Below are 24687 nucleotides of genomic sequence, written 5' to 3'. Positions count from 1 at the left end.
TAAAAATACAAAAAAAAAAAAAAAAATTAGCCAGGTTTGGTGGCACATACCTGTAATCTCAGATGCTTGGGAGGCTGAGGCAGGAGAATTGCTTGAACCTGGGAGGCAGAGGTTGCAGTGAGCTGAGATCTCACCACTGCACTCCAGCCTGGGCACCAAAGTGAGACTTGCTCTCAAAAAAAAAAAAAAAAATATATATATTATATATAAAAATATAATTAATAATAAATATACAAAAAAAAAACACACACACACACACACACACATCTCCTTAATACATTAAGTTTGTTGTATTCATGGGCATAAATCTTATACACTTTTTAAAAACTTTTAAATTTTTTCTTATTTAAATTTTCTTCTGAAGCCCTGGGTAAAACTTTTTATTTTGAAATAATTTTAGACTGGAAAAATAATTACAGATAATGTTCACTAGGAAAAAAAAAAGTTGCAAAAATAGTACAAAGTATTCCCATGTATTCTTCACTTCTAGTCCTCAAATGTTACCATAATACTTGTTTTGCCAGCCTCTGTCACTCCCCTTAAAGATTTTTTCTGAAACACTTGAGTAAGTTATATCCATAATGCTCCTTTACATCTAATTTAATGTATATTTCCTAAAAACAATGATACTCTCTTATATTACCGTAGTATATAAGAGTACCATATACTATATACTACCGTATACCATACATTGAATTAAGTTGTCATGTCTCTTTAGACCCCTTCAATCTGAAAAGTTGCTCAGTTGATCTCTGTCTTCATGAATTTGGCAGTGTAGAAACCTGGCACAGTAACTGACCTGAGCTTTCCAACAATGTCAAGCTCAAGAAGGACAAAGCAAGACTGAGATAGAGATTTAGTTCAGTGAGGGCCAGTAGGATTTCATCTGAAAGGGGTTAGTGGACCTGTGTGCAGATTCAGATCACCTGGCGATGGAAGTTATGCAGCGATGTCGTGGCATCCATAAGCACAGGGCCTTTCGACACTCAAAAACATCCTTGCATTGGATCAGTGTTGTTTGCCACAAAGAAGGCAACTTGTTCTTTGAGAAGCCTCGTTTTTTATTTTTTAAATGTTGATTTTTGAATTTTGAGTAGTTGCTGTGTGGGATGTTGATATAAAGATTAAATTCTTGTCAGAGAGGGAGTGAGTGATACGTTATGTTCTTTGCTGAAAAATCACGTGTCTTGGAGACTGAAGCAAAGGAAGTAAATACACTTGGCTGGTGTTTCTGGAGTTTCCTCATTGATTCCTGATATAATTCACTTTAAGAGTTGGTGAAAGAAGCAGATGCCCTGTATTCATGAGATATTCTGTCTCACTTCATGACTTACTGGAATCCGAATTTTTAAAATTTTCACAGTGGAATCAAGACATCATGGATGTCTGTAGCCAGACATGGTGACATGTACCTGTAGTCCAGGTGCTTCAGAGTCCGAGGCAGGAGGATCACTTGAGCTCAGGAGGTCAACGCTTCCGTGAGCTGTGATGGCACCACTGCACCCCAGCTTGGGTGACAGAGTGAGACTCTGCCTCAAAAAAAAAAAAAAGAGAAAGACATAATGGACGATTCTGTTAACTTTCTTCTTGTTTTCATATAATTATTATTTCAAGTGCAAATCTAGCCTGTTTGAGAAAAGGTACTAATGAAGACATACTCTCAAAGATACATCCCCCAGAACTGTGACAGAAATAGCTTTTCCTGGTTTTGCTTGTTCTGATTTTTTTTTTTTTAATCTGGCTTTGAGTTAGGGGTTTGGCTTGTATAGAAAGGAAATTACAGTCGAATAGTTTGTAGTGAATTTGATAAGCCAGAATGCTAGCACTCAGTAGCCAGAGAAGGCCAGGAAGGCACTCTGAGACGTTTCAGCCTAGTGTGCCCTCTTTCCGTGACCAGCAAGTGTTGTGGCATAGTGGATATTGTACTTCTTTGATAACAAATACCTAGTACCAACAGAATGTATTCCATAGAGAGATCTTCTTCCTGTATTTTCTGACACATTTCGTTTCCTTGTGGACGAAACACTTCATTATTTTTCCTTCACAAAACAAGGTGCTTTTTGACTGTGTTTTCAGTTGCTATACAAACACTATAAATAATGCAGCTAACTCCCAAAAGCACTTCTAGAGGTTCTGGCACATAGATTGCTGGGAAACTTTCTGCTTAACTCATTGAGGGAACCTTATTTCAGTAGTAGACTGATGTCAAAAGTGGAGCTTCGAGCAAGAGTTCACTCCTTTCATCCAAATGTAATCCCCTCACTCTGGTTTGTAGCATGTGTGTCGTGCAGGCTGGAATGATAGCGTGTCCCACTTACCTTCCTAATAGCATATACTGCAACAGAAGGACCTATCAACCTTGATGTCACTGTTTCTCCTTCGTTCCTCCTATGGACAATTAAAATAGTTTCCCAACTGTATTTGTTATTCTGCATTAGAAACATAATACATCATTTTGGAAATGTTAAAATTCTGACTGAAGAGAAGACTAAACCTCTTGTTAAAGTCTGTATGGTATGCCGTAAGCATCAGGATAACTGGATATTTCATAATCTGCTCTAGACTCACGTGTTCAATTCCAAATCACTTAAATACTCAGCATGATTCATCTATGGTCATAGTCTCCCTAACTGAAATAGTGTCATAATTAAAGTCCTCAGTGATTTTTAAAACCTAAAATGTTGGGTACACTTAAAATATTTTAACTGATACTTGAAGCACACTTAGTGGCTATATTACTTTGAGCTTGTTACTGAAATTCTTTGCTTCAATTAAACTGTTAAATGGGGATGATAATGTGATGTCTTAAATCTGAGTTTACTTGAAGTCTGTGGCATGTCTTCTGTCATATAATAAGCACAGCTGTCATTGTGGAGTGTGATTGTTCACAGTAACCAGGACAGTGCCAGGGTCCATTTTTCTCTGCCCAGAGCTTAAGCAGGGTTAAACATTGCTTACCATTGCAGAACACTGTCCCTTGTCTTACGCTTGGCTGTTTCTTATGAACTTGCTTGTTTAGGAACAGAATGTTTGCTAAACTCATCCTAATCTCACTGCCTTCCAGCTTTTACCTGTGCTTTTTTTCCTTCTAAAGAAATTATTACTTGCTTCGACCACAGTTTATCACAGCTGTCAATAACACTTGAGCATTTCTGCAAATGCATTTCCACTCAGCTATTGTCCAGAATGTCTTGTTGGGTCATCTGCTAGATTAGAAAAACAGACAAACTGTAGCGTCTTTTCTAAGCTGGGATCTGTTTGAAAACGTCTGTTGATGTAAAGGGAAATACTGAGTAGAGAGAGTGACTGAAATATTTCTGTATCATCTGCTGGGGTGGAGAGCAGGTAAGCATTAGCTTGTTTAGGAACAACAGAGGACGGGAAAAGCTGCAGTGGCCTCTGCCTTGGACTTGCTCTCTTGATGAGAAGGGTGGGGTATGATGAGCATGACTTGCCAGCCCATTTTTTAGGGGGTCACAGTAGCACAGGCATTGGCTATGTCATGAGGCTTGTTGGTGCCTGTCTCCTCCTTGCATCAGAGAAAGATCGTGTGGGGCCTTTTTCTCCCATTTATCTGGGGTATGGAGTGGCTTTTATATTAGGTAGGTGCAGGACATTTTTTTTTTTTTTCATTTCTCTCATTTAGGATATTGAGACTCCAGATAATCCAATAAAGGGAAATTCATTTATTAATGTGTTTAGTAAATATTTGAGATTCCTTTCCATACACCAGGTTAGCCAGTTGTAGGAGAGGGATGAACTTACAGAGAGGGTACTTTTCCTCACCACTTTTATAGATGAAAATGAGTGAATCTAATAGAAAATGGTAAGTGTAGCAACTTAAGCATTTGATGTTACAGGACTGGCAGACTTCAGGGGTCAGAAAAGACTGACTGAGGAGAGATAATATTAAAGTTTGGGCCAGAAGGAAACTGGGAATTAACTGGGTGAATTAGTATGTGGAAAGCAAGACTGAGAAATTTGGGCCTCTAGCCTGAGGGAAATGGTATCATTTACGTTGATTAAATTGATCAATTAATTGATTAGAACACTTTAGCCTGACCATAGTGAAAATTTTTTGGGAGGAGAGGTTGGATCAGTAGAAGGCTTTTGCAGGATTCAAGTTACAGTAGTTGACAGTGTCCTGAACCAGGGCAGAGAGCAGTGGTGATGGGGAGGAATAGAGATTGAGCTGGAAGACACAGTGAACAAGCCTGAGTAAAGCGTCAAAGAGAAGGATTCAGGGATGGTGCCCAGGTTTCTGTTTTGAGTAATGAGTTAGATGTTAGGTACCACTCACTAAATGAAGGAACACAGGAGGAGGAACAGGTCTGCAGGAAGGATAAGTTCACTGATCTACTTTTGGAGCTTCAGCTGCCTGTGGAACATCCACCTGTAGGTGAGCAGGGAGATGAATGACTCTAGAGCTAAACAGAGAGATCAGGCTTCCAGATTAGAAAGATGTGAGTCAGCAGTGTCTTGTATGCAGAATGTCTGTTAAGAAGACATTTGAGGCGAGGGAGAAGAGAGCTAGATACAGAATCCCAAGGAACAACACTAGTAGATGTTTTAGTATACTTTTAAAGAAGAGAACCCCAGGTGTGAATTGCGATTATTCTTGTTTTCATAATGAACAAGTAAGTATTCATTAGCTGAATTTTTTAGAAACTGCATTAGAATTCTGTTTATTCCGAAATGGAAATGAAAATGTACGCAAATTATTACATCGTTCACCTATACAGCATTTCCCGGAACCATGTAGGCCGTTGACATTACGCTGTTTCCCCATGTGCTGAAGGTCCTAGCGTAATCTGTGCATGCTCTAATGTCTTCTGTGACCCTCCTCAGCTCAGCAGCAGATGCGGCCAGCAAGGCGGATCTCCTCCATCAGCATCTCTCCGCTCCTCCTTAAGTCTAAAACTCTCTTTTCTCTTGGCTCTTCTTATTCCAGTGATGAGGAGGAGGAGTTTCATAGTAAGTAAGCAACTTTGGTGTCCAGTGACTATTCTTGAAGGTCTGACCAGCTCAGAAAATGCTGTAGGCTTGGTACTAAGAAATTGTTTGGGGACTTTTAGCCCCTTGCATGCCATCCTTTGTAAGTCATTTGTCTTCATGCTTGGCTTTGAGAATTGGTTTGAATAGAACATGTTCTGTCTTCTTTATGCTGCTAACACTGAGCCATTGGCCTCCTGATTCCAGGGCACAAGGTATCTTTCCAGCACACAGATACCCTCAAAGGTGTAGGGGATGTGTTCCCATCCCATTGTGTACTCTTTGTAATACTGTGTGCTAATTTCACAAAACTTTTTATTTGACAGTGTAAATTTTATTTCCTTGTTTTGTTGTTCTGTCTCATGGGACAGATACCTAGATGTTCATCTGTGGTATTTAAAAGCTATTGTTAGACTTTTTTTTTCTGCTTTTCAGACAGTTTCTTTAAAATACCTTTTTTCTAAGATTAGACCCTATGCGTTAGAGGGAGGGAGTTATGTGCGTATTTGTTTCCTACTTTCTCTGTCCTTTAGAACTTTTATTTTTCAGTTCTTTGGATAAGCGTAGGTTTCAAATGAATACATTCTTACTTGATAATGCCTAGTATAAAAACTTTAAAAAGCATCAATTTTAGTAAACTTGGAAAGGAAATAACCCCCTTTATGAAAATTATAATCTTTAATTGTGCAAGATTTCTAGAATACTCCAGGATTGCTTTTAATGGAGAAAGCATTTATAATAGAAAGTTAAATAATGAATCATTTTTATATAACTCATAATATGAGCCTGAGACAGTTACCATATTCATATGATTGAGTACCCTAATTCCCTACCACTTGCTGAACCTAAATTTCAGCAATACTAAGTGTTGCTCAAGCTGGCATGTTCACACTGTTCTTTTTTTTTGTTTGTTTTGTTTTTTGTTTTTTTTTTTTTTGACGGAGTTTCGCTCTTGTTACCCAGGCTGAAGTGCAATGGCGCGATCTCGGCTCACCGCAAGCTCCGCCTCCTGGGTTCAGGCAATTCTTCTGCCTCAACCTCCTGAATAGCTGGGATTACAGGCATGCACCGCCATGCCCAGCTAATTTTTTGTAGTTTTAGTAGAGACGAGGTTTCACCATGTTGAGCAGGATGGTCTCGATCTCTTGACGTCGTGATCCACCCGCCTCGGCCTCCCAAAGTGCTGGGATTACAGGCTTGAGCCACCGCGCCCGGCCTCATTTTCACACTGTTCTTAAAGGAAAGTGCCTTATGCACAGTAAGACAAACAGTTTAGTTAATTTGGTTTTAAATGGAGGCCTTATTAAGCATTTGGTATATTTTTCACTAAGAAAAGATGTTTGAAAAATAGACACAGAATAAGATGATCCCAGTTGTAATAGGAGGAAAGTTGTGAAAATCCACTTCAACTTTGGATATTGAAAAATTTTCAAAGCTTTCATTTCAGAGTGTCTGTAATAGGCTGGGTATGGTGGCTCACACTTCTAATCCCAGCACTTTGGGAGGCCAAGGCAGGCAAATCACTTGAGGTCAGAGTTTAAGATCAGCCTGGCCAACATGGTGAAACCCTATCCATCCAAAAACAAAAAATTAGCCAGGTGTGGTGGCGGTCGCCTATTCAGGAGGCTGAGGCAGGAGAATCACTTGAACCAAGGAGGTGGAGGTTACAATGAGCCGAGATCATGTCACTGCACTTCAGCCTGGGTGACAGAGCAAGACTCCATCTCAAAAAAAAAAAAAAGGTAATATTCTGGGAAGTAGCCAGGTCAGCCTGACAAGTAAACCAAAGTCCCACTAATGCAGAATTATAACCCTGTAACAGCACTGGTCACTCTGTTAATGCAACACGGTGGAACCCTAAAAATACAGAAGCTTGCACAAACTTTTGAATCAAGTATCTTCTCAAAATGTGTTTCTTAAATTCAAAGGCACTAGTAAGAATTAGGTGTGGACAGGGAGAAGGAAAAGGACGGAGGGGTTGGTTTGTGGCCAAGTATTAATAAATTGGGGAAACTCTGGGTTAAGCAGGCTTAGAACGCTAACATTGTATTACGTTGTGGATTTCCAAGGCGATACTCAATATACTGTTTCTCCCAAATGTATTAACTAGGAAACCACAATATGTGCAGCACCCTATACAACGTTTCATGAAACTGGTGTCCATGGAACACTAGTTCCTGAAAAACATTGACTGTGTGCATCCAGTAGTTACAAGCTGAAGTTCCTGCTTGTAATATAAGTCCGAAGGTTATTTCATGCCTTGAAAGATAATCTAGTTGAAATATATTATTTACCCACAATAATACTTTGCAGGCTAACGTTAATGACAGGTTTCTTTTCTTTTGTCCATAATTTTGTCATGGAAGTAGCGTTGGCTGTTTTCTACTCTTAGATGCTCTGAAAACTTGATGACACTAGAAATTTCAGAGGCATTGGTGGATTAATTACTGTTTTCAGAACCACATCTAAAAGGTCATAACTAAAATTTTTAGCAGTGGAAAAGTTGGAAATATTGTAGGAGTCATAGATTCTCATAGTACTCAGTCACGTATTTGTTCAGTTTTTAATTTATTCCACAGATATCTACTGGAAGCTTATTATTGGCCTGGCTTTGTGTTAGTATTTTCCTGCATTATGAATTTTATTTTTATTTAGTTCATATTATTAGGGTGGTAACTTACTAGGTAATTTTTTAAATGTATAATAGATTCCAGGCCGGCTGCTTACATCACTGAGGTTTCCTTGGGTAGAAAAAGTTTTAAAGCCACTGATTTAAACTATGCTCTTGATTTTTAAGTACACTAAGTCATCATGAGGTTAAAATGCTGACAGTTTCTTTCCTAGATCATGCAGAACCTGGGGATGGATCCCAGATATTCTTACCCTGCTAATCTTTTCCTCTCACCTGGCTGTCGTTACCATGTGTTGTAAGTGAATAAATAGAAGAACCACCCCAAGTTGGGAAAAAGGAAAAAACACAGAACATAATCTTTTGTAGACTTAGAATTTGTTTTAAGATTTCTTACGAATTATTCCTAAAGTAGTTGGCAATTTAAATTTAGCCAGGTGCAATGGCTCACACCTGTAATCCCAACATTTTGGGAAGCTGAGACAGGAGGGATTGCCTGAGACCAGGGGTTCAAGACCAGCCTAGGCAACGTGGTGACACCCTGTTTCTAAAAAAGTTTTTAAATAATAAATAAAAATAATAACTACAGTTTTGCATTTCTGTTCAGAATCTAGAACAGTTTGAGAGTTGAAGAGTTTGAAATGCTGGTAATCTGGGATGCTTTTGTTTTTGTTTTTGTTGTTGAGATGGAACCTTGCTCTGTCACCTAGGCTGGAATGCAGTGGCGCAATCTCGGCTCACTGCAACCTCCGCCTCCCTGGTTCAAGTGATTCTGCTGCCTCAACCTCCTTAGTAACTGAGATTACAAAAGTGTATGCCACCATGTGTGACTAATTTTTGTATTTTTAGGAGAGAGGGGGTTTCACCATGTTGGTCAGGCTGGTTTCAAACTCCTGACCTCAAGTGATCCGCCCACCTCAGCCTCCCAGAGTGCTGGGATTACAGGCGTGAGCCACCATGCCTGGCCCAAATGCTCAAATGCTGGTAATCTGGTTGTAGAACATGTTCAAATCTTTAGCTGTGTCAGATTAAAATTTTGCTCGCAGTAATCTCAGAGATCCTTGAAACCAACCTCAAGGAGAAAGGAAGGGGTTTTGTCTACGTCGTTAACAATAGTGATACAGAATAACCTTCGTTTCCCTGAAATATACATGGAAATAGTTCTATAGCTGATCTCCTGAAAACTGAAAAGCATTTGTCACTATGACTGAGGCCTTCCCCTCATCTAAGTCTTCAGTAACTCAACCTTTACTAACGTGGTGGCTAAAAATAATGATAATATTCCTTCCGGTTTTTCTTCATATTGCCCTATTGGACAGTCTTACAAATTTAATGACCTGAGGCAGTTTATGATCCAGTAGTGTGGAAGGGGGAAGCATGCGTTTGCCTCATTCTTTTTTATCTGTTAGCCTGGAAAGGACTTTGCCTTGTGTTTTGTCTTCCTCATTTCACAGATAAGGAAATGAAATCCAAAGGTCTCATCCCAAATTAGTGACAGGTCCAAGACTTGATAATCAGCTTTGATGCTCTTTCCTGTTTGCTAATCTGTTTCTAGAAATTATCATGAAATTATTAGCGATGAACTAGATCTTTAGTATAGAAACATATAAAAGCAGGATTAACAGGGATAAAATATGATATTTAATTTCCTATTTTGTATGCTTCCTATGATGTCATCTCAGGAGGACAGTTTGTGCAAACTGAAGATTGATAAAAACTGGAATTAAATGTGCTTCATATGTGTTTAAGCATTAGAAAAAGTTATTTGGAGTCTTTTCAATTACTTGAATCCTGGATTAAACTTATTTTCTTTATGGGAAATTCACTGCCTACTTGTGGTTCTAATTTGAGGGTTTCAAGTTTAAGTTTTCCTTCTTTAAAACCTTTAGAAGGAGGAGGTGCCATGTGCTGACGTTGACATGCTGTTTTTGCTTTAGCTGTGTCATTGTGAATTTTTAAATATTCTACCCACCACCAGTGTTAAATGTTTTGGTTCTAACTTTTCTTCTGCCTTTTTTGTTTTCTAGATTCACGGCCCTTCCACAGTACCTTCCACAATACCAGTGCTAATGTGACTGAGAGGTATTACAGACTTGTTTTGTTACTCCTTTTTTCAGAAATAAAATGAAGGAAATTTAAGATCTGTTAGACCAGTTAATTATATAAACTAAGTTAATTGAGCTTATTGGGTTCTTCTCTGAGTGATAAATTTGGAATAATGATTAAAAGTGGTTTTGTAATGAAGGCTATATCTTTTAAAGTTAATGTCTTCAATAGTTTTCTACTTCTATTAATTACACTGTCGTCAGGATAAAAATTATTGTCTGCATGTATTGATGTGAGGGTACGCTATTATTTGACTTTATGAACTTGCGCACACTTTAATTATGGGGAGTTTTCATTCCTAAACCTAATAGTCTAACAACATTTTGTTTCATATTAGTGTCTGTGTGTGCGCACATTGTATAATACTATTAGCGGTTTTAGGCTTTAAAGCTGTGTTCTTCTGTCTGGATGTAAATGGTACACAGCTTTGTCGAAGTAAATTGATTCTTTACTTGACAGCAAGCGAAAGATTTCTGTTCTGACTCATTTCTGTTTTCATGCCAATGAGACTGAATATTCTACTTGAAGCATAATTGGGGTTCCTATGGCTGCCCTGCAATTTTTTTTGATGCCTTCACAGAGGCATCAGTTGTGATTCTGATTCAGAACCCTTGCAATGAATGCTTCTCTTTGCACTGCTTTTATAGCTGATTTATTCTTTCTCCTTTCTAGAGCAGTGGTTTTTTACCATTTCCTCTTTATCTTAAAAACAGACTGCTTTGTTTTGTAAACAACGCATATATAAATAAACTCTGACTGCTGACAGGACCCCTTATGGTGCTGCTTCTTCCTGCAGCCTGCCCTGTCACAGAGGCTCTAGAGGCAAACACTGCTGTTCTATGGGAAAGCTCTAAAATAACTATTCTAGAACACCTTAGCCAAGTAATATAAATGGACGCCTTTTCTATATAATGGATTATTTATTCAAAAGCCCAGCTTTTTTTTTTTTTTTTTTTTTTTTTTTTGAGACAGAGTCTCACTGTGTCACCCAGGCTGGAGTGCAGTGGCACAATCTTGGCTCACTGCAACCTCCACCTCCCAGGTTCGGCTTACTCCCCTGCCTCAGCTTCTTGGGTAGCCGGGACTACAGGCACATACCACCACACCCAGTTAATTTTTGTATTTTTTAGTAGAGACAGTGTTTCACCATGTTGGTGAGGCCGGTCTTGAACTCCTGACCTCAAGTGATCCACCCGCCTTGGCCTTCCAGAGTGCTGGGATTATAGGCATGAGCCACCATGCCCGGCCCAAATGCCCAGCATTTAAGAAAATCAACCATTGCAAGTTTCCTAAGTTAGAACATGTCCATCTTGATGGACTTAGATTTTATGTGGGCTTCTTGAACAGATGGATCAGTAAATCTGAATCTACGTAAAGCTCCTAAAATTGATTCATCTACACTCTGCCTCAATTCTGCCTGCTATTCAGTATGTTCCCTCCTAAAATTGAACCTAGCTGCATGGACCATTCCACAGTCTTGATTGTCCAGTGTGCCAAAAGGCTAGAAAAGAGTTGTGACATCTACCATTAAGGAACTTGGATATGTAGTCAGTCATAAGATTCCTTGGTTTGCAACCCCTATTAACAAATGCCCCGCCATTCTGTTACATATATGGGTTTCCTTTCAAGCACCTATTTGTTGCAAAGGAGTTTGTAGATTGAGTGCTTTTGTAGATGAATAGATTCCATATAACATAATTATCGAATGGTTGATAGGCCCTTTTTAACATGAGATCACTGAAAAATCCATAATTAAAACATTAACAGTGAGCCAGGCAGTAGCTCATGCCTATGATCCCAGCACTTTGGGAGCCTGAGGTGAGAGGATTGCATGAGGCCAGGAGTTCAAAATCAGCCTGGGCAACATAGCAAGACCCCATCTCTACAAAAAAATAATTGGAAAATAGCCATGCATGTGGCATGTGCCTTTAGTCCCAGCTTACTCTAGAGGCTGAGGCAGGAAGATTGCGTGAGCTCAGGAGTTGAAGGCTGCTGTGAGCTCTTACCACACCACTCACAGCAAGACTCTGTCTCTAAAACAAGTAAACAAAAAACATTAGCGATGGAAACTTAGACAAGTTTTGATAACAGGACCTGGGCATTGTGGTGTACTCTATAAAAAGCCATTCAGCAGCCTTCATCTACATTTTATTCTGCTTCTCATTTATTTAACTTGTGTAGTCCTTTAAAAAAAAAAAAATCAAACTTCTTGTTCTTATTTAGTATAACAGAAGAGAACTATAATTTCCTGACACAATGTCCCTCCAAGAAAGATTTTGAAGTGAAGAGTGGAACAAAAGTGAGTCGTACATTCAGCTACATCAAGAATAAAATGTCCAGCAGTAAGAAGAGCAAAGTAAGTATCGCTGTGGGCGTTGCTTGTGACCACCACAGTCGGTCCTCAGTAGGATCCTGTCACAGCCTGCATGACACCAGAACTGGCTGAATCATGGACACATAAATGGAAATAAATTCAGAATTACTCTCTAAAATCACCTAATATTTAAATGAAAATAATAAGGAAAATAACAAGAAGTGGAACTACCAGTTATTGAGTTTTTACTATATGCTAAGTGCTTTCTATGTATTATCTTATTTAACCCTTTCAACAACCCTACCAGGTAGGTATTATCTCTCTTTTCTAAAACCGAGTTACCTTACCAAGGATGTTCCTCTAATGTGAAAAGTAGCTCAAACCAGATCTCTTTGGTGTCAAACCCCATATTCTCATTAAACCACAGTGCTTAAATCTGTGATATCAGTTTAAATCCAACAGAAAGGATTTTATGCCAAGATCAAAGGATTGAAAATATTTATATTTGGATTTAGAGGGAAGAATGATTATCCCACAGAAGATTACAAGAACTTTTAAAACTAATATGATTTCTTAGATCTATTTCTAAGCAGGGACATTTTAGAATATATTCTCTTAGTGCTTAGGAGATTAAATATTTAAACTAAGTCTGTGTGTGTATATGTGTATGTCTATGTCTATTTATATGTCTGTGTGTATGTATAGACAACTCCACTCTGTTACCCAGGCCAGAGTGCAGTGGCGTGATCATGGCTCACTGCAGTCTTGAACTGCCAGGCTCAAGCAGTCTCCTGCCTCCCACCTTAGCCTCCCGTGTAGCCAGGACTACAGTCACATGCCATCATGCTGAGCTATGTTTAAATTTCTTTTGTAGAAATGAAGTCTTGCTGCTTTGTCCTGGCTGGTCTAACTCCTTGCCTTAAGCAGTCCTCTGGCTGCAGCCTCCCAAAGCACCGGGTGTGATCCACCGTGCCCAGCCTAAAGTAACATTTTTTATCTGGTTACTTTTTACATGCTCATTATAGGATTCTTCAAAATATAAAAGTAAAAGAATGAAAATATCCTGTAGTAACCCCACTTAAAGATAAGTATGCTTAATGTTTTGTTTTATATATTTCTAATCTTTTTTAAAAATGTGTTTTGAAAAGAAAGGAAGAAAAGAAGTTCACTTTCTTATACCGATTCCCAGTGCTAATCTCAAACTGATTCCAAATATTTGAAGTCCATGGGGAAAAACTTTTCGCCTCTCATACTGTGTTAATCTACCCACAACACCCCCTAACAAAATAAAGACAGAAGTAGATAAACATTTGAAGTCGGTTAAGGAACTCTTGCAAGGAATCACTCTGTGTGTCTGTGTGTGTGTCTGTCTGTGTGGGTAAAAGGGCATCGCGTGTGTGTGTGTGTGTGTGCGCGCGCGCGCTTGTGTGTGTGTATGTAAAAGGGCATCACCCCCCCTCCCTCACAAAACAAGGTGCACTAAGCTCCTCAAGCCGTCAGTTCAGTGGGTTGATGGAAGTATAGCCAAAGTAGTTTACCGTGTTTTGTAAGATCTCTTTCTTTAGCAGATACATTCAAAAAAAATTTTCCACAACACCTGCCACAAGAATTGTGTTTTCTCTTCATTTCTCCTATTCAGGTACAGAATGGAGAAAAAGTAGGCAATCAGGGAGAGATGCAAAGAGTCTAGCAAATTATTTCTAGCATAGGCACACACTTGTTATCTTCAGACTCAGCCTTGTTTTATAATTCAAAAAAAAAGAAAATGAAGGTCAAAGACGGTAGAATGCTTTACCAGTATTCTATATATTTACATATTGTCAGCCAGGCTTAAAATAGAGCCGTAGCTATTTGACTTATCACTGCTGGCATGGTTACTAGTTGATATCAACAAAAGAAAATCCCCTTGGACAGATCTTGTATAAATTAGCCAAGTATTTTTAAATGACTTGTATGGTCTTAGCATTCCACTAGGTGCTAACAGGCACCTAAGAGAACTAAAGCCCATAGTCTTGACCTTGAAGAACTTTGTGATCTAGTTTGGATGCATTCAAAATGTTTCTGTTGTTTTTTGTTTTGCTTTTAAACTGCTGAATCTTGTCTTCCAAGAAGCTTTTAACAGAAGACCAGGAAATACATAGAGATTCTTCCTTCCTATCCATCTCCCCAATGTCATGGATTTTTGGGACAGAGCAGTGAATATACCATTGATCTCATGGATGAAGTAGTATGATGGGGGAAAAAAAAACAATGTAAGATGGAATTTAGCAACTGGACCCTGACCCTTAAAAAAGTCTCATCCTAGCCTCCTTTTACGTTTTTACAATTTGACAACTGAAGCAAGAGACATAGGCTTCAAGCCACACAACCTCTTGTGATCTGACTTCCAGGAAGTAGTACTCATCATTTTGTGCTTCAACAAAATGTTACTGTACAGTATAATTTTTTTCTTTTAACTTTTTTAATCTGAAGGGACTGGAGTTTGCTAGGAGGGGATGAGCAGAAAGGACAGGAGAAAACATACTTTATGTTAGAATGAAACCTGTGATCGCTGGTGGAAACTGTTTAGTATCAGTTGACCTCTTGCCTTTGATCACCTCCTTTGTCAAAATGACAACACTCTTTTGCAATTGAGATTGGTTCCTCTTTCAGACTTGGCTTCAAGATTTGATATTTTGGGGCCATGCTGTCTTTAGCCGTGGAAACCAAAAAATTAGGAATCCATAATCCTGGATTGCAATCCATTTCCCGTTACCAAGTGTTCAGAGTGTCCCAATGGCACTGTAAGTCACCTTTTATAGTGAATTGTTATTAGCTCACTTTTAGATAAAATTGGAACAGCTTGGCTTTTGTCAATGTAGCAAAAGATGTTTTTCTTTTTAAAAAAAAAAAAAAAAAAGGCAGGGGAGCCTGAACACAGTGGTATATACTTGTAATCCCAGCGCTTTGAGGCTGAGATGAGAAGATCTCATAAGGCCAAGAGTTCAAGGTAAGCCTGTGCAGCACAGGGAGACCTCATCTCTACAAAAAAATTGTGAAAATGAGCTGGGTGTAGTGGCACACCTGTAGTCCTAGGTACTCAGGAGGCTGAGGCAAGAGGATGACTTGAGCCCAGGAGTTCAAGGCTGCAGTAAGCTGTATATACACCAGCCTGGGCAATGGAGCAAGATCCTGTCTCTTAAAAAAAAAAAAAAAAAAAAAAAGAGAGAGAGAGAGAAATAGTAAAGCAGTATATTTTGTGTGGTTACATTAAATACCCTGTCTCACTGTGCTATGTATCCGTATGGAGTTTTACCATACAGAAGTACTGTATTTTCTAAATGATAAAAATTAGTGAATACTAAATTTTCTTAGCATAGTGATGCTAACTTATTGAATAATGTTACTTCTCCATAATGTTAACGAATTTAAAGTGCTACTATGGATGTTGACACTGATTTTTCTACGAAAATGATAAATTTTCAGTTTTCAAAAATTATTTTTTAAATAGATGCCATGAGAGACCATCTGACCCAATTGTTTTATTAATCCGCTATGCAATAAAACTAGACCTGCATCTTTGAAAGGAAAAATTTAAGCGTCTACTGAATATAATATTAAAATGCCACCTTTAATTCTTAGAAAAGTGTCTAAGGATGGTTTGAAAGTGTCTGCTTTCTATTCATGATGTATATATGTATATATCTTTATGAAAATAGGTTATTGCAACGGCAGTTTCAAAGCAATAAAGAAAAGAAAAAAATAGATTATAGTGATTAACCTAGATAAATTTTATTCAGTTGTATAATTATGATCATAAACAGTTCTTAAACATGTCCAAAGAAGCCAAAAGCCAGTAGGCAATAAACTGTTCACATTTCCAGGAGAGTAACATATTTTGTCTGGAGCACTGAGTTTTATATAGAAACTTAAGAAATTGAGTCCTTGATCCTATGTCCTTTTGAGAATTATCAATGACTGGCATAAGTGATTAGATTAGATAAAGTATATTGAATGATTTTGTCGAAGATGGGCTAAACAGGAAGTATAACAGGAAGACTGGCAGTTTCTGCTTTTGTCTTAGTGTTTTTGAGAGATAGTGCTGATTCCTGCTTACTAAGTTTGCATGTTTCAGAGTATTTAAACACTATATGCATGATGTTTTTCACAAAGGGAGTGGAGTGACCTCTTTAAACCATCCTATCACACTGGTTTTCTTTTTTCTAAACCTCAGTTACTTTTGCACCAACCTAATACTAAGCTTTCCTCTTCGTAGACAAACAAGAGTTGGTTAGAAATGTTTTAAACAAATGCATTGACTGGGAATAGGTATTTTTGAGTGCATGGGTTAGATTGTTACACAGCTGCAAATACTACATGACTTTATAACAGGACGTTCAGTTACAGCTCCTAGATCCTTTGGTCTGTTTAAAAAAGCTGTACCCATCAGCCTTTCAGAAGGGCCTCCCAGAGTAGTGTTGACAAAGACTTCAGTCAATGTTAAATATAACTCTCATTCCTTCTTTGATTAAAGATCTGTAACACGACAGTTGTTTGATCATATCATGTTTTCACAGTTGTCCAAAGTGTTCTGATTCTTTTTAATCGTAATTACATGTATAAAGGGGTATTTTTGGAAAAGTGAAGAATCCTCTTTCATAGTGTCCTAGTGCAGTTGTTACCTGCATCTATCCCTGTTAAATACCGTTAGCTTGATTCCCTAGCACACAGATGAAGCATTTTGCCAGTTGTTAAACATGGAAAAGTCAAACTTCACAAAACAGCTAGTCACCACTTTACCACAGGCAACTTCACTAAGAAGTTTTGTTATGAAACTCACTGCAGTTTATAAAACGAGGAGTCTATTTTTAAATAGATAAGATGTGTTGCTCAACTTCCCTTGTAAAAACTTGGTTTCAAACCTTGCTAGAGTTCTTACATTGCCACTTAAGCACTGTCCACACACACTGTTTTTGGGGGGAATGGGTTTTGTTTCATTTCCTGTATCCTTTATAACAAGGGTTGTTGGCTTTACCAGCAGCATTCAAACAGTTAAGACTGTCTGAAGGAAACAGGCAGCCCCAGCCCTCCCTCCTTCCCTTTCTCAACCAGTCTCTGGCTTCCTCTTACGGTTTCACTAATGGCAGCTCAAAGCTGCTGAGCTCTGCCTTGACGGCATGCACCCCCGCTTCTGTGAGAGCACATTGCCTGGAATGGGGGTCGAATCATGTCGATAAAATGGGGTCGGTTTCACGAAATACCCCACGTAACAGTGAGATTCATAGGACCAAAGCATGGGGAGGTAAGAGCCTGACTTCTTTAAAGCACTAAATTCTAAGAAACACAGAAAGGTGTAGTGGAGTTAGTTGTTTTGTTTTGTTTCTATCCTGGGAAGAACTAATTTGGATTGTTGCAAAGGGAAACTATTTCTTATTTATTCAGATTTGAAGAACATTGCAAGGCTTGAGAGGAAAAGCTAAGATTTTTTATAAACTATTACATTATGCTTTAACTTTCCTGAGCAAAAAATCAGATGCTTTTCCTTTTAACATTTTATGCATGGAAAAACCTTTAGTAAAATTTAGTTAAAGAAATTATTTGAAAAAAACTCAAGTTTTATTGTTGATTGTTATTCAAGTTTTATGTACTTTAGTGGTTACCAATTTTCACTCAGAACAGTTTCCTGTTTTGTAAAGTGAAGGAGTTTTTCTCTCTTCCTCTCTCGTTATTTTTTATAGTTTAAAAGTATAGTAATTTGGCCCTAAAGTGTTCATTATATGTATTTTATTAACAAAAGGCTTCACATGAATCATAGATCTAGTAAATATCTACCATTTCATTACAGTGGATGGGTTCTGAACAGAAAGTCAGAACACCTGGGTTCGTATTTCGACTGCCGATCATCTGTCGTGTGACCCTTTGCAAGTGAACCAATCTCTCCAGTCCCTGGCAGCATAATGCAGTGCGTGAGAGCTGAGCTTTACAGCCAGCCAGATCTGAATCTTAACTTCACCTTGGGCAATTATTGGCGTGTAGCCTCAAATGCATTATTAAACATCTCTAAGCTTCCATCTCTTAAGATGTAAAATGGAGATAATAACTAGTACTCAATTCATTGGGTTGTTGTGAGAAAATACATGTAAATTGCTTATTACAGTGCTTAGCACATGGTAACTGTTGAGATTTTTAGGTGTTTTCCCTTTATCCTCTGCATTGTCAAATGGGAAGCAGCATGCTCACCCTGCCCACTTCAGAGTTAGAGTCAGATGAAGTGATGTATGTAGAAGACATTGATTCAAAATGTAAGGCATTTAGTAGTTGTCATGATCACTGACTTGGGACACCCGTTTTTTCTGGAGCTTTTTTAGGACGTAACAATAGGACTGGCAGTAGGTAAAATCTCCTACCTCTGTGAGTGGTAATTCTTCGTAGTCCAGTTGGTGCAAAAGGAAATCATTCCATTGATACTAATTCACCAGCCAAGTAGTCTGCCAAACAGTGCTTCTAAAGGGCCTTTTATGGAGAGTATGGCTATATCCCCGTGGTCCTGGCCTCCTCAGAATGGTATCCACCTGAAATGTCCCTCACTGCTTTAGGTGTTTAATTAAGGACCCAACACTCATCAGTAGTTCTTCAAATTTTCTAGGTTTGAATTCTTTTCCATTCTTCTTCGTGACTGTGTAAGCTTTAATAACAGTCCCTGAGATTGTAGCTTGATGTCATGTGAGTCCTCTGCTTTTGGTCTATCTCTAGAACATGTCTGACATTCTTACGTTGTTCCCGAGGTGACATGGCCAAAGTAATCTGGCACTTAGAGCTCCTGACTCCCAGCCCAGTGCTTCACTGGTCACCCAGTCTGATCTCTCCTTTTCTGGTGTCCCCTGCGCTTCGTATCTGGTCCAGTTATGGCCTGCTTAGTAATTGGAAGCACCTGGGCAGTGGCTGGGCACACAGGAAGAACAAGATGAGTATCAGTTTCTGTTGCCATTCTGACAAGTGATGGAAGACCACAGGAAAGAAAGGAGCTGCATTAAAAGAGGTCAGAGAGTACATCTTAGGAAGCTTATCTTTCCAACCTAAGGACACCGCCTACTTTTCCTACCTTCCTGCGCCCCTAGGTACTCAGGGAACCGGAGTGAGTGAGCTGCTAGGCCTTGAGACTTCTTTTCCCTGGTACCCCATTTTCTTAAAGTGACCCCGTTGTTAACTAGCTTGAGGGACAACAAAGGCAGTTTTTGAGAAGAATTAGTATTATTTTTTTGAGATGGAGTCTCGCTGTGTCACCTAAGCTGGAGTGTAGTGGCATCATCTTGGCTCACTGCAACCCCTGCCTCCTGGGTTCAAGCAATTCTCCTGCCTGAGCCTCCCAAGTAGCTGGGATTACAGGCACCCACCACCACACCCGGCTAATTTTTGTGTTCTTAGTAGAGATGGGGTTTCACCATGTTGGCCAGGCTGGTCTTAAACTACTGACCCCAGGTGATCCGTCCGCCTCGGTCTCACAAAGTGTTGGGATTACAGGCGTGAGCCGCCACGCCCAGCTGAGAAAAATTATTAACAAGGCTCCTTCCTGTCAACTGCGCATTCTCCTATCCTGCCCGCCCTGCACCGTTGTCCTTTAGCCACTCCCCAATTTCTTTTATCTTCCTGGCTCACATCAAAACTTCCTTTCCTTTACTGCAAGCAGTACCTTTCCCTGTTGGCTTTGGAGAATAATGAGCTAGTGAAACTCATTTCCAGTAAATTATGACTAATTATTGTTATATTGCTAAGCATCATTGTGTATTCACTGTGTGCCATAAAAAACATATGAGATGGGTACTTATTGCCATTTGAAAAATGAGAAAACTGAGGCTCAGAGAAATAACTTACCCAGGATCAGGCCATTACCGAGAAGTAGTAGCAGAACCTGAATCTGAACCAAGGTCTGGCACCGTTGTCTGTGTTCTTAACCACTGTGCGGTTTTCCAGCCTCCCCCTCTGATCAGTCTCCTCTTGCCAGTTTGAAAATTAGGCCAAAGTTAATATTTAGAAACCTTAAAATTCTAATTAGCAAAGACTGAAAATGTATATGTGGAGCATATTTCATATTTCTGACTAACGTAAAGGAGGAAACTTCATAGATACCCCCTCATTTAGGGAAATGCGATTGATGTGAGAAAGCTAGAGAGGAGCCTCGGTAATTTTTCATGCGGCCCAGCCATCTTTCTCTCCCTCAGGCCAGTCCCAGAATTGCTACCACTCTTTCTTCTGCCCTCTGCCTAAAGCTGACCCTAAACCCATGGCTTTCTTCCTGCATGGACTGTGGTGTGGCTTGCTGAGGAAGGGCTGTGCTGAGGGTCTCAGAAGCCGCTTTACAGGCCATTGTGTCTGTCAGTAGAAATAACCACTGAATAAGCCACTGCCGAGACTATTCAGCCTGCTCAGTTTTCATGTGAATTTTCTAATGTATCTTGCATGCCAACATCTTAATTTAAAAAAAAAACAACTTTGCCCAGAACTTTGTTTCTCACTGTTGTCCAAAATAGTCAGCAGCCATTCTTTATCACATGCCATCTGGATACCCAGGTAAGGAGAAGGCCCTTCAGTGTACAATTAACTGTGGATTCTTTTCTTTTGTTTGGCAGGAAAAAGAAAAAGATAAGATTAAGGAGAAGGAGAAAGATTCTAAAGACAAAGATAAGAAGACTCTCAACGGGCACACTTTCAGTTCCATTCCTGTTGTGGGTCCCATCAGCTGTAGCCAGTGTATGAAGCCTTTCACCAACAAAGATGCCTACACTTGTGCAAGTAAGAGATGTGCTTCTTCCTCTCATAAGATGGAACTCTCTTGGCTCAGGAAAGCTCATTTCTAGTTTCCTGTCCACCCCACTCTGTATTTGTTCCTCATTTATGTGGAGAAGTAACCCTTTTTATATCTTTCTTTAGACATGATAAAAGAAATAAATTCTAGATACGTAGTATACACCCAGTATTTTTTTCAGACAGCCTCAATTTCAAATACAAACGGTCCCTAAGTTAAGATGGTTCAACTTAGAATGTTTTAACTTTACAGTGGTTTGAAACAATATCCATTCAGTAGAAACTGTACTTTGAGTACCTGTACACCCGTTCTGCTTTTCACTTTCATTGCAGTATTCAATAAATTATATGATACAGTCAACGCTTGATTATAAAATTGGCTTTGTGTTAGATAATTTTGGCCAACTATAATATAAGTGTTTTGAGCATGTTTGTTTACGACAGACCAGGCTAAGCTATGATGTCCAGAAGGTTAGGTGTGTTTAAATGCATTTTGACTTAGAGTATTTTCAACTTACGACGGGTTTATGTGGATGTAGCCTCATTGAAAGCTGAGGAGCACATCTACATTCTGTTCTGTGATCTCTAAACCACTATACTTTTTTTGTTTTGTTTTGTTTGTTTGTTTTTGAGATGGAGTTTTGCTGCTGTTGTCCAGGCCAGAGTGAAATGGCTTGATCTGGGCACACTGCAACCTCTGCCTCCCAGGTTCAAGCAATTCTCCTGCCTCAGCCTCCCAAGTAGCTGGGATTACAGCCATGCGCCACCATGCCCAAGTAATTTTTTGTATTTTTAATAGAAACGGAGTTTCTCCATGTTGGTCAGGCTGGTCTCAAATGCCCGACCTCAGGTGATCCTCCTGCCTTGGCCTCCCAAACTGCTGAGATTACAAGCATGAGCCACTGCGCCTGGCCCAGTACATGTTTTAAAAGTCTGTGTCAGCATCAAAATTTTCCATTGCCCCAAACCCCAAAGCTACTCAGTGGCCTTTTGTTAGATCATATGTGCCTGTTTTTATTCTGTTACTTTGCTGTATGCTTTAACCATTACCAACATTAAGCCATAGTTACTGCCGAGAAAGAGTACGTCCATGCACAGAGACATTGTGTGTTGACCTGCTGAAAGCTAGGTCTGCTAACAGAGCATGGTTCCTTGTTTTGATAAGACGCTCTCAGGCAGGAGTTGCTTAACTTTTTCCGTACAAGTACAGATAAAAAGTGTCTTAGGCGTGAGCCAGATGGCCTCTGTCACAATTCTTGAACTCAGCAGTTGCAGTACAAAAGCAGCCATAGACAATACATAAACCAATGAGTGCGATTCCAGTAAGTCTTCACTTATGAATAGTGAAAATTGAATTTCATAAAAATTTTTGTTATGTAATGATCTTCTGTGTTTTGTGTTTTTTGTGTTTTTGATGAAATCTTGCTCTGGTCACCTGGGCTGGGGTGCAGTGATACGATCTTGGCTTACTGCAGCCTCCCCTTCCCAGGTTCAAGCGATTCTCCTGCCTCAGCCTCTTATGTAGCTGGGATTACAGGCACCTGCCACTATGCCCAGCTAATTTTTGTATTTTTAGTAGAGACAGGGTTTTGCCATGTTGGCGAGGCTGGTCTCGAACTCCTGACCACGGGATCCACCTGCCTCAGCCTCCCGCAGTGCTAGGATTACAGGTGTGAGCCACCACACCCTGCCTGCATCTTTCAATTTTTAAAAACTACATAAAATGTAAAAATTATTCTTAGTTCATGGGCTATACAAAACTAGGCTTCAAGCCACCTTTAGCCCACAGACCATAATTTGTACATTTTTCCTCTAAGACAGTGCATCTCAAAATTTTGTCAATGCACAGATCAAAAGTAGTATTTGTAGAGCATACCAGGGTAAATCAGGGAGGCTCCTCGTGGTCAGAGGTGACAATCTGGAGATCCAGCCGGCCCAGGCCCAGGCCAGTTACCCAGAATGCCGAGGTAATTAACATAGTGTTATACCTATAACCAATTCAGGTAAAATAGTGATGAATTCAGATGCCAAGAAGCAACTCTCAAACCATGATGTCCTAGAATCTTTTTTTAGTCATTTATGTTGGATAGGCCAAGTAATTTCTTACTAAAAATAGTTAACTTACTGAAATTTGATTTTTTTTTTTTTTTTTTTGAGACAGGGTCTCACTAGTTGCCCAGGCTAGTCTTGAACTCCTGACATCAGATGATCCTCCTGGCTCAGCCTCCTGAGTAGCTGGTATTAGGCATGCACCACTGTGCCTGGTAGAAATTTGAAATGTTTAAAAGTGTATTTGGGTGGGCATGGTGGCTCATTCCTATAATCACAGCACTTTGGGAGGCCAAGGCAAGTGGATCACCTGAAGTCAGAGATTCAAAACCAGCCTGGCCAACATGACGAAACCCCGTCTCTACTAAAAATACAAAATTAGCTGGACTTGGTGGCACACATCTGTAATCTCATCTGCTCAGGAGGCTGAGGCAGGAGAATTGCTTGAACTCAGCAGGTAGTGGTTGCAGTGAGCCAAGATCACACTGTTGCACTCCAGCCTGGGTGACAGAGCAAGACTCTGTTTCAAAAAAAGAAAAAACAAAAGTGTATTTCGGCAGATTGGAAGTTATTTCTAGGATAATCTTCACTCACTTTCTCGTGTGGAAGAGAAGGAGTGGAATTGGAGCTACTGTGACTTTTTGAAATGACTGACTTTATGGCACCCATCCATGTAAAAGCATTTTTATGGATACTATACTTCCACAGTAGTCAGCAACACTATTTGTTTTACTGTCCTATTTTTTCAGAAGTAACAATAAACCGTGAGAGCTGTCACCCAAATCTTTTTGCATCCCTATGGGCAGAGGTCACACACATTAATGTCATCCTTCTTTTGTGACTTACCAGACCATTGAGAGCTACTACCACATAGTAATAATTTCATGTAACCTCTGGGAAACAAGAGACTGTCACCGTCCTGTATGTCTTCAGCGTTTACTTTGGAACTCAGGTTCTAATAGGAGTCTTTTCTAGGACACCAGTTGAAGATCTATAGTTTACTTTTTAGCCACCAGACAGAGTTAGCCTTTTAGTACTGGAGAATAACCTGGTTGCCTAGAGCAGTAGGCACCAAGCACTTTTTAGCACGTTCACCTGTTATTAAAACGTTTTTAGCATCCTCACACAGGATACATATATCACGTAAAAATTACACAGGAGCCCTACTATGCCGTACTTGAAAAGAGCTCATTCTAAGAATAAGAGAGGTCTCAGAATCGGCATTTTCTTCTTTTCTGGTTAGTTATTAGTATGATAGATAGTATTGTGTATGATTCATGACTTCTTTGAAGGAATTGGTGTAACTCTCATTTTCATTTTATTTTAGTTGAAACCAGGTAACATAATCCATAAGCTCACTTTATTGGGTACCTGTATGTTTCCATTCATCATAACATGCTAAAAGTAAGCAAATGTGGATTATGCTTCCCTAGCCCACCTCCTGGGTGAAGAACACCCCACTCCCTCAAGAAACCTGTAGCATCATATGTAAAGTGAGGCTGCCTAACATAAAGACTGAGCAAGGTACCCGCATGTCAGTTAGACATTAACTCAGTTTTTCTTTTGCATTAAGTCCGTTTAAATAAAGAGCTGTAAAATTTTCCTCCTGCATCGCTTTTTACATCCCTCCTTGCAGTGTGCCAGTTCTTCTTTTAGGGGGATCACTGATCTCTGAAAAATGGGAAGAAGCTGTATATCTTGATTGGCAGTATGAAATTAATATTCAGGGAACTTCAGTAAAGCAGACTAGATACCTGCCTTCTGCTATAAAATATAAAAATGCTGGATGTAATATGTATATTTTTAAAACGAATGC

The 24687-nt window shown here is 39.4% G+C and overlaps 1 protein-coding gene across 15 annotated transcripts in view; it reads left to right on the top strand.

The window, feature by feature from the left end:
* AKAP13 (A-kinase anchoring protein 13) overlaps nt 1-24687 on the top strand; it is a 346439-nt gene that overhangs the window by 272598 nt on the left and 49154 nt on the right. For 14 of the 15 annotated variants that reach the window (XM_032262391.1, XM_032262389.1, XM_032262388.1 and 11 more), the window contains 4 exons: nt 9649-9703; nt 11951-12087; nt 12261-12262; nt 20648-20810. In XM_032262391.1, the coding sequence (XP_032118282.1) occupies nt 9649-9703; nt 11951-12087; nt 12261-12262; nt 20648-20810 (357 nt within the window). The remainder of the gene's footprint in view (nt 1-9648; nt 9704-11950; nt 12088-12260; nt 12263-20647; nt 20811-24687) is intronic. The other variant, XM_032262393.1, reaches the window with a different exon arrangement.

This window comes from Sapajus apella, unplaced genomic scaffold (genome assembly GCF_009761245.1).
Source record: "Sapajus apella isolate SASKATOON/1434 unplaced genomic scaffold, GSC_monkey_1.0 scaffold129, whole genome shotgun sequence".
NCBI lineage: Eukaryota > Metazoa > Chordata > Mammalia > Primates > Cebidae > Sapajus > Sapajus apella.
The sequence above is the reverse complement of the archived record's forward strand: the minus strand, read 5'-3'. Positions and strand labels throughout refer to the sequence as shown.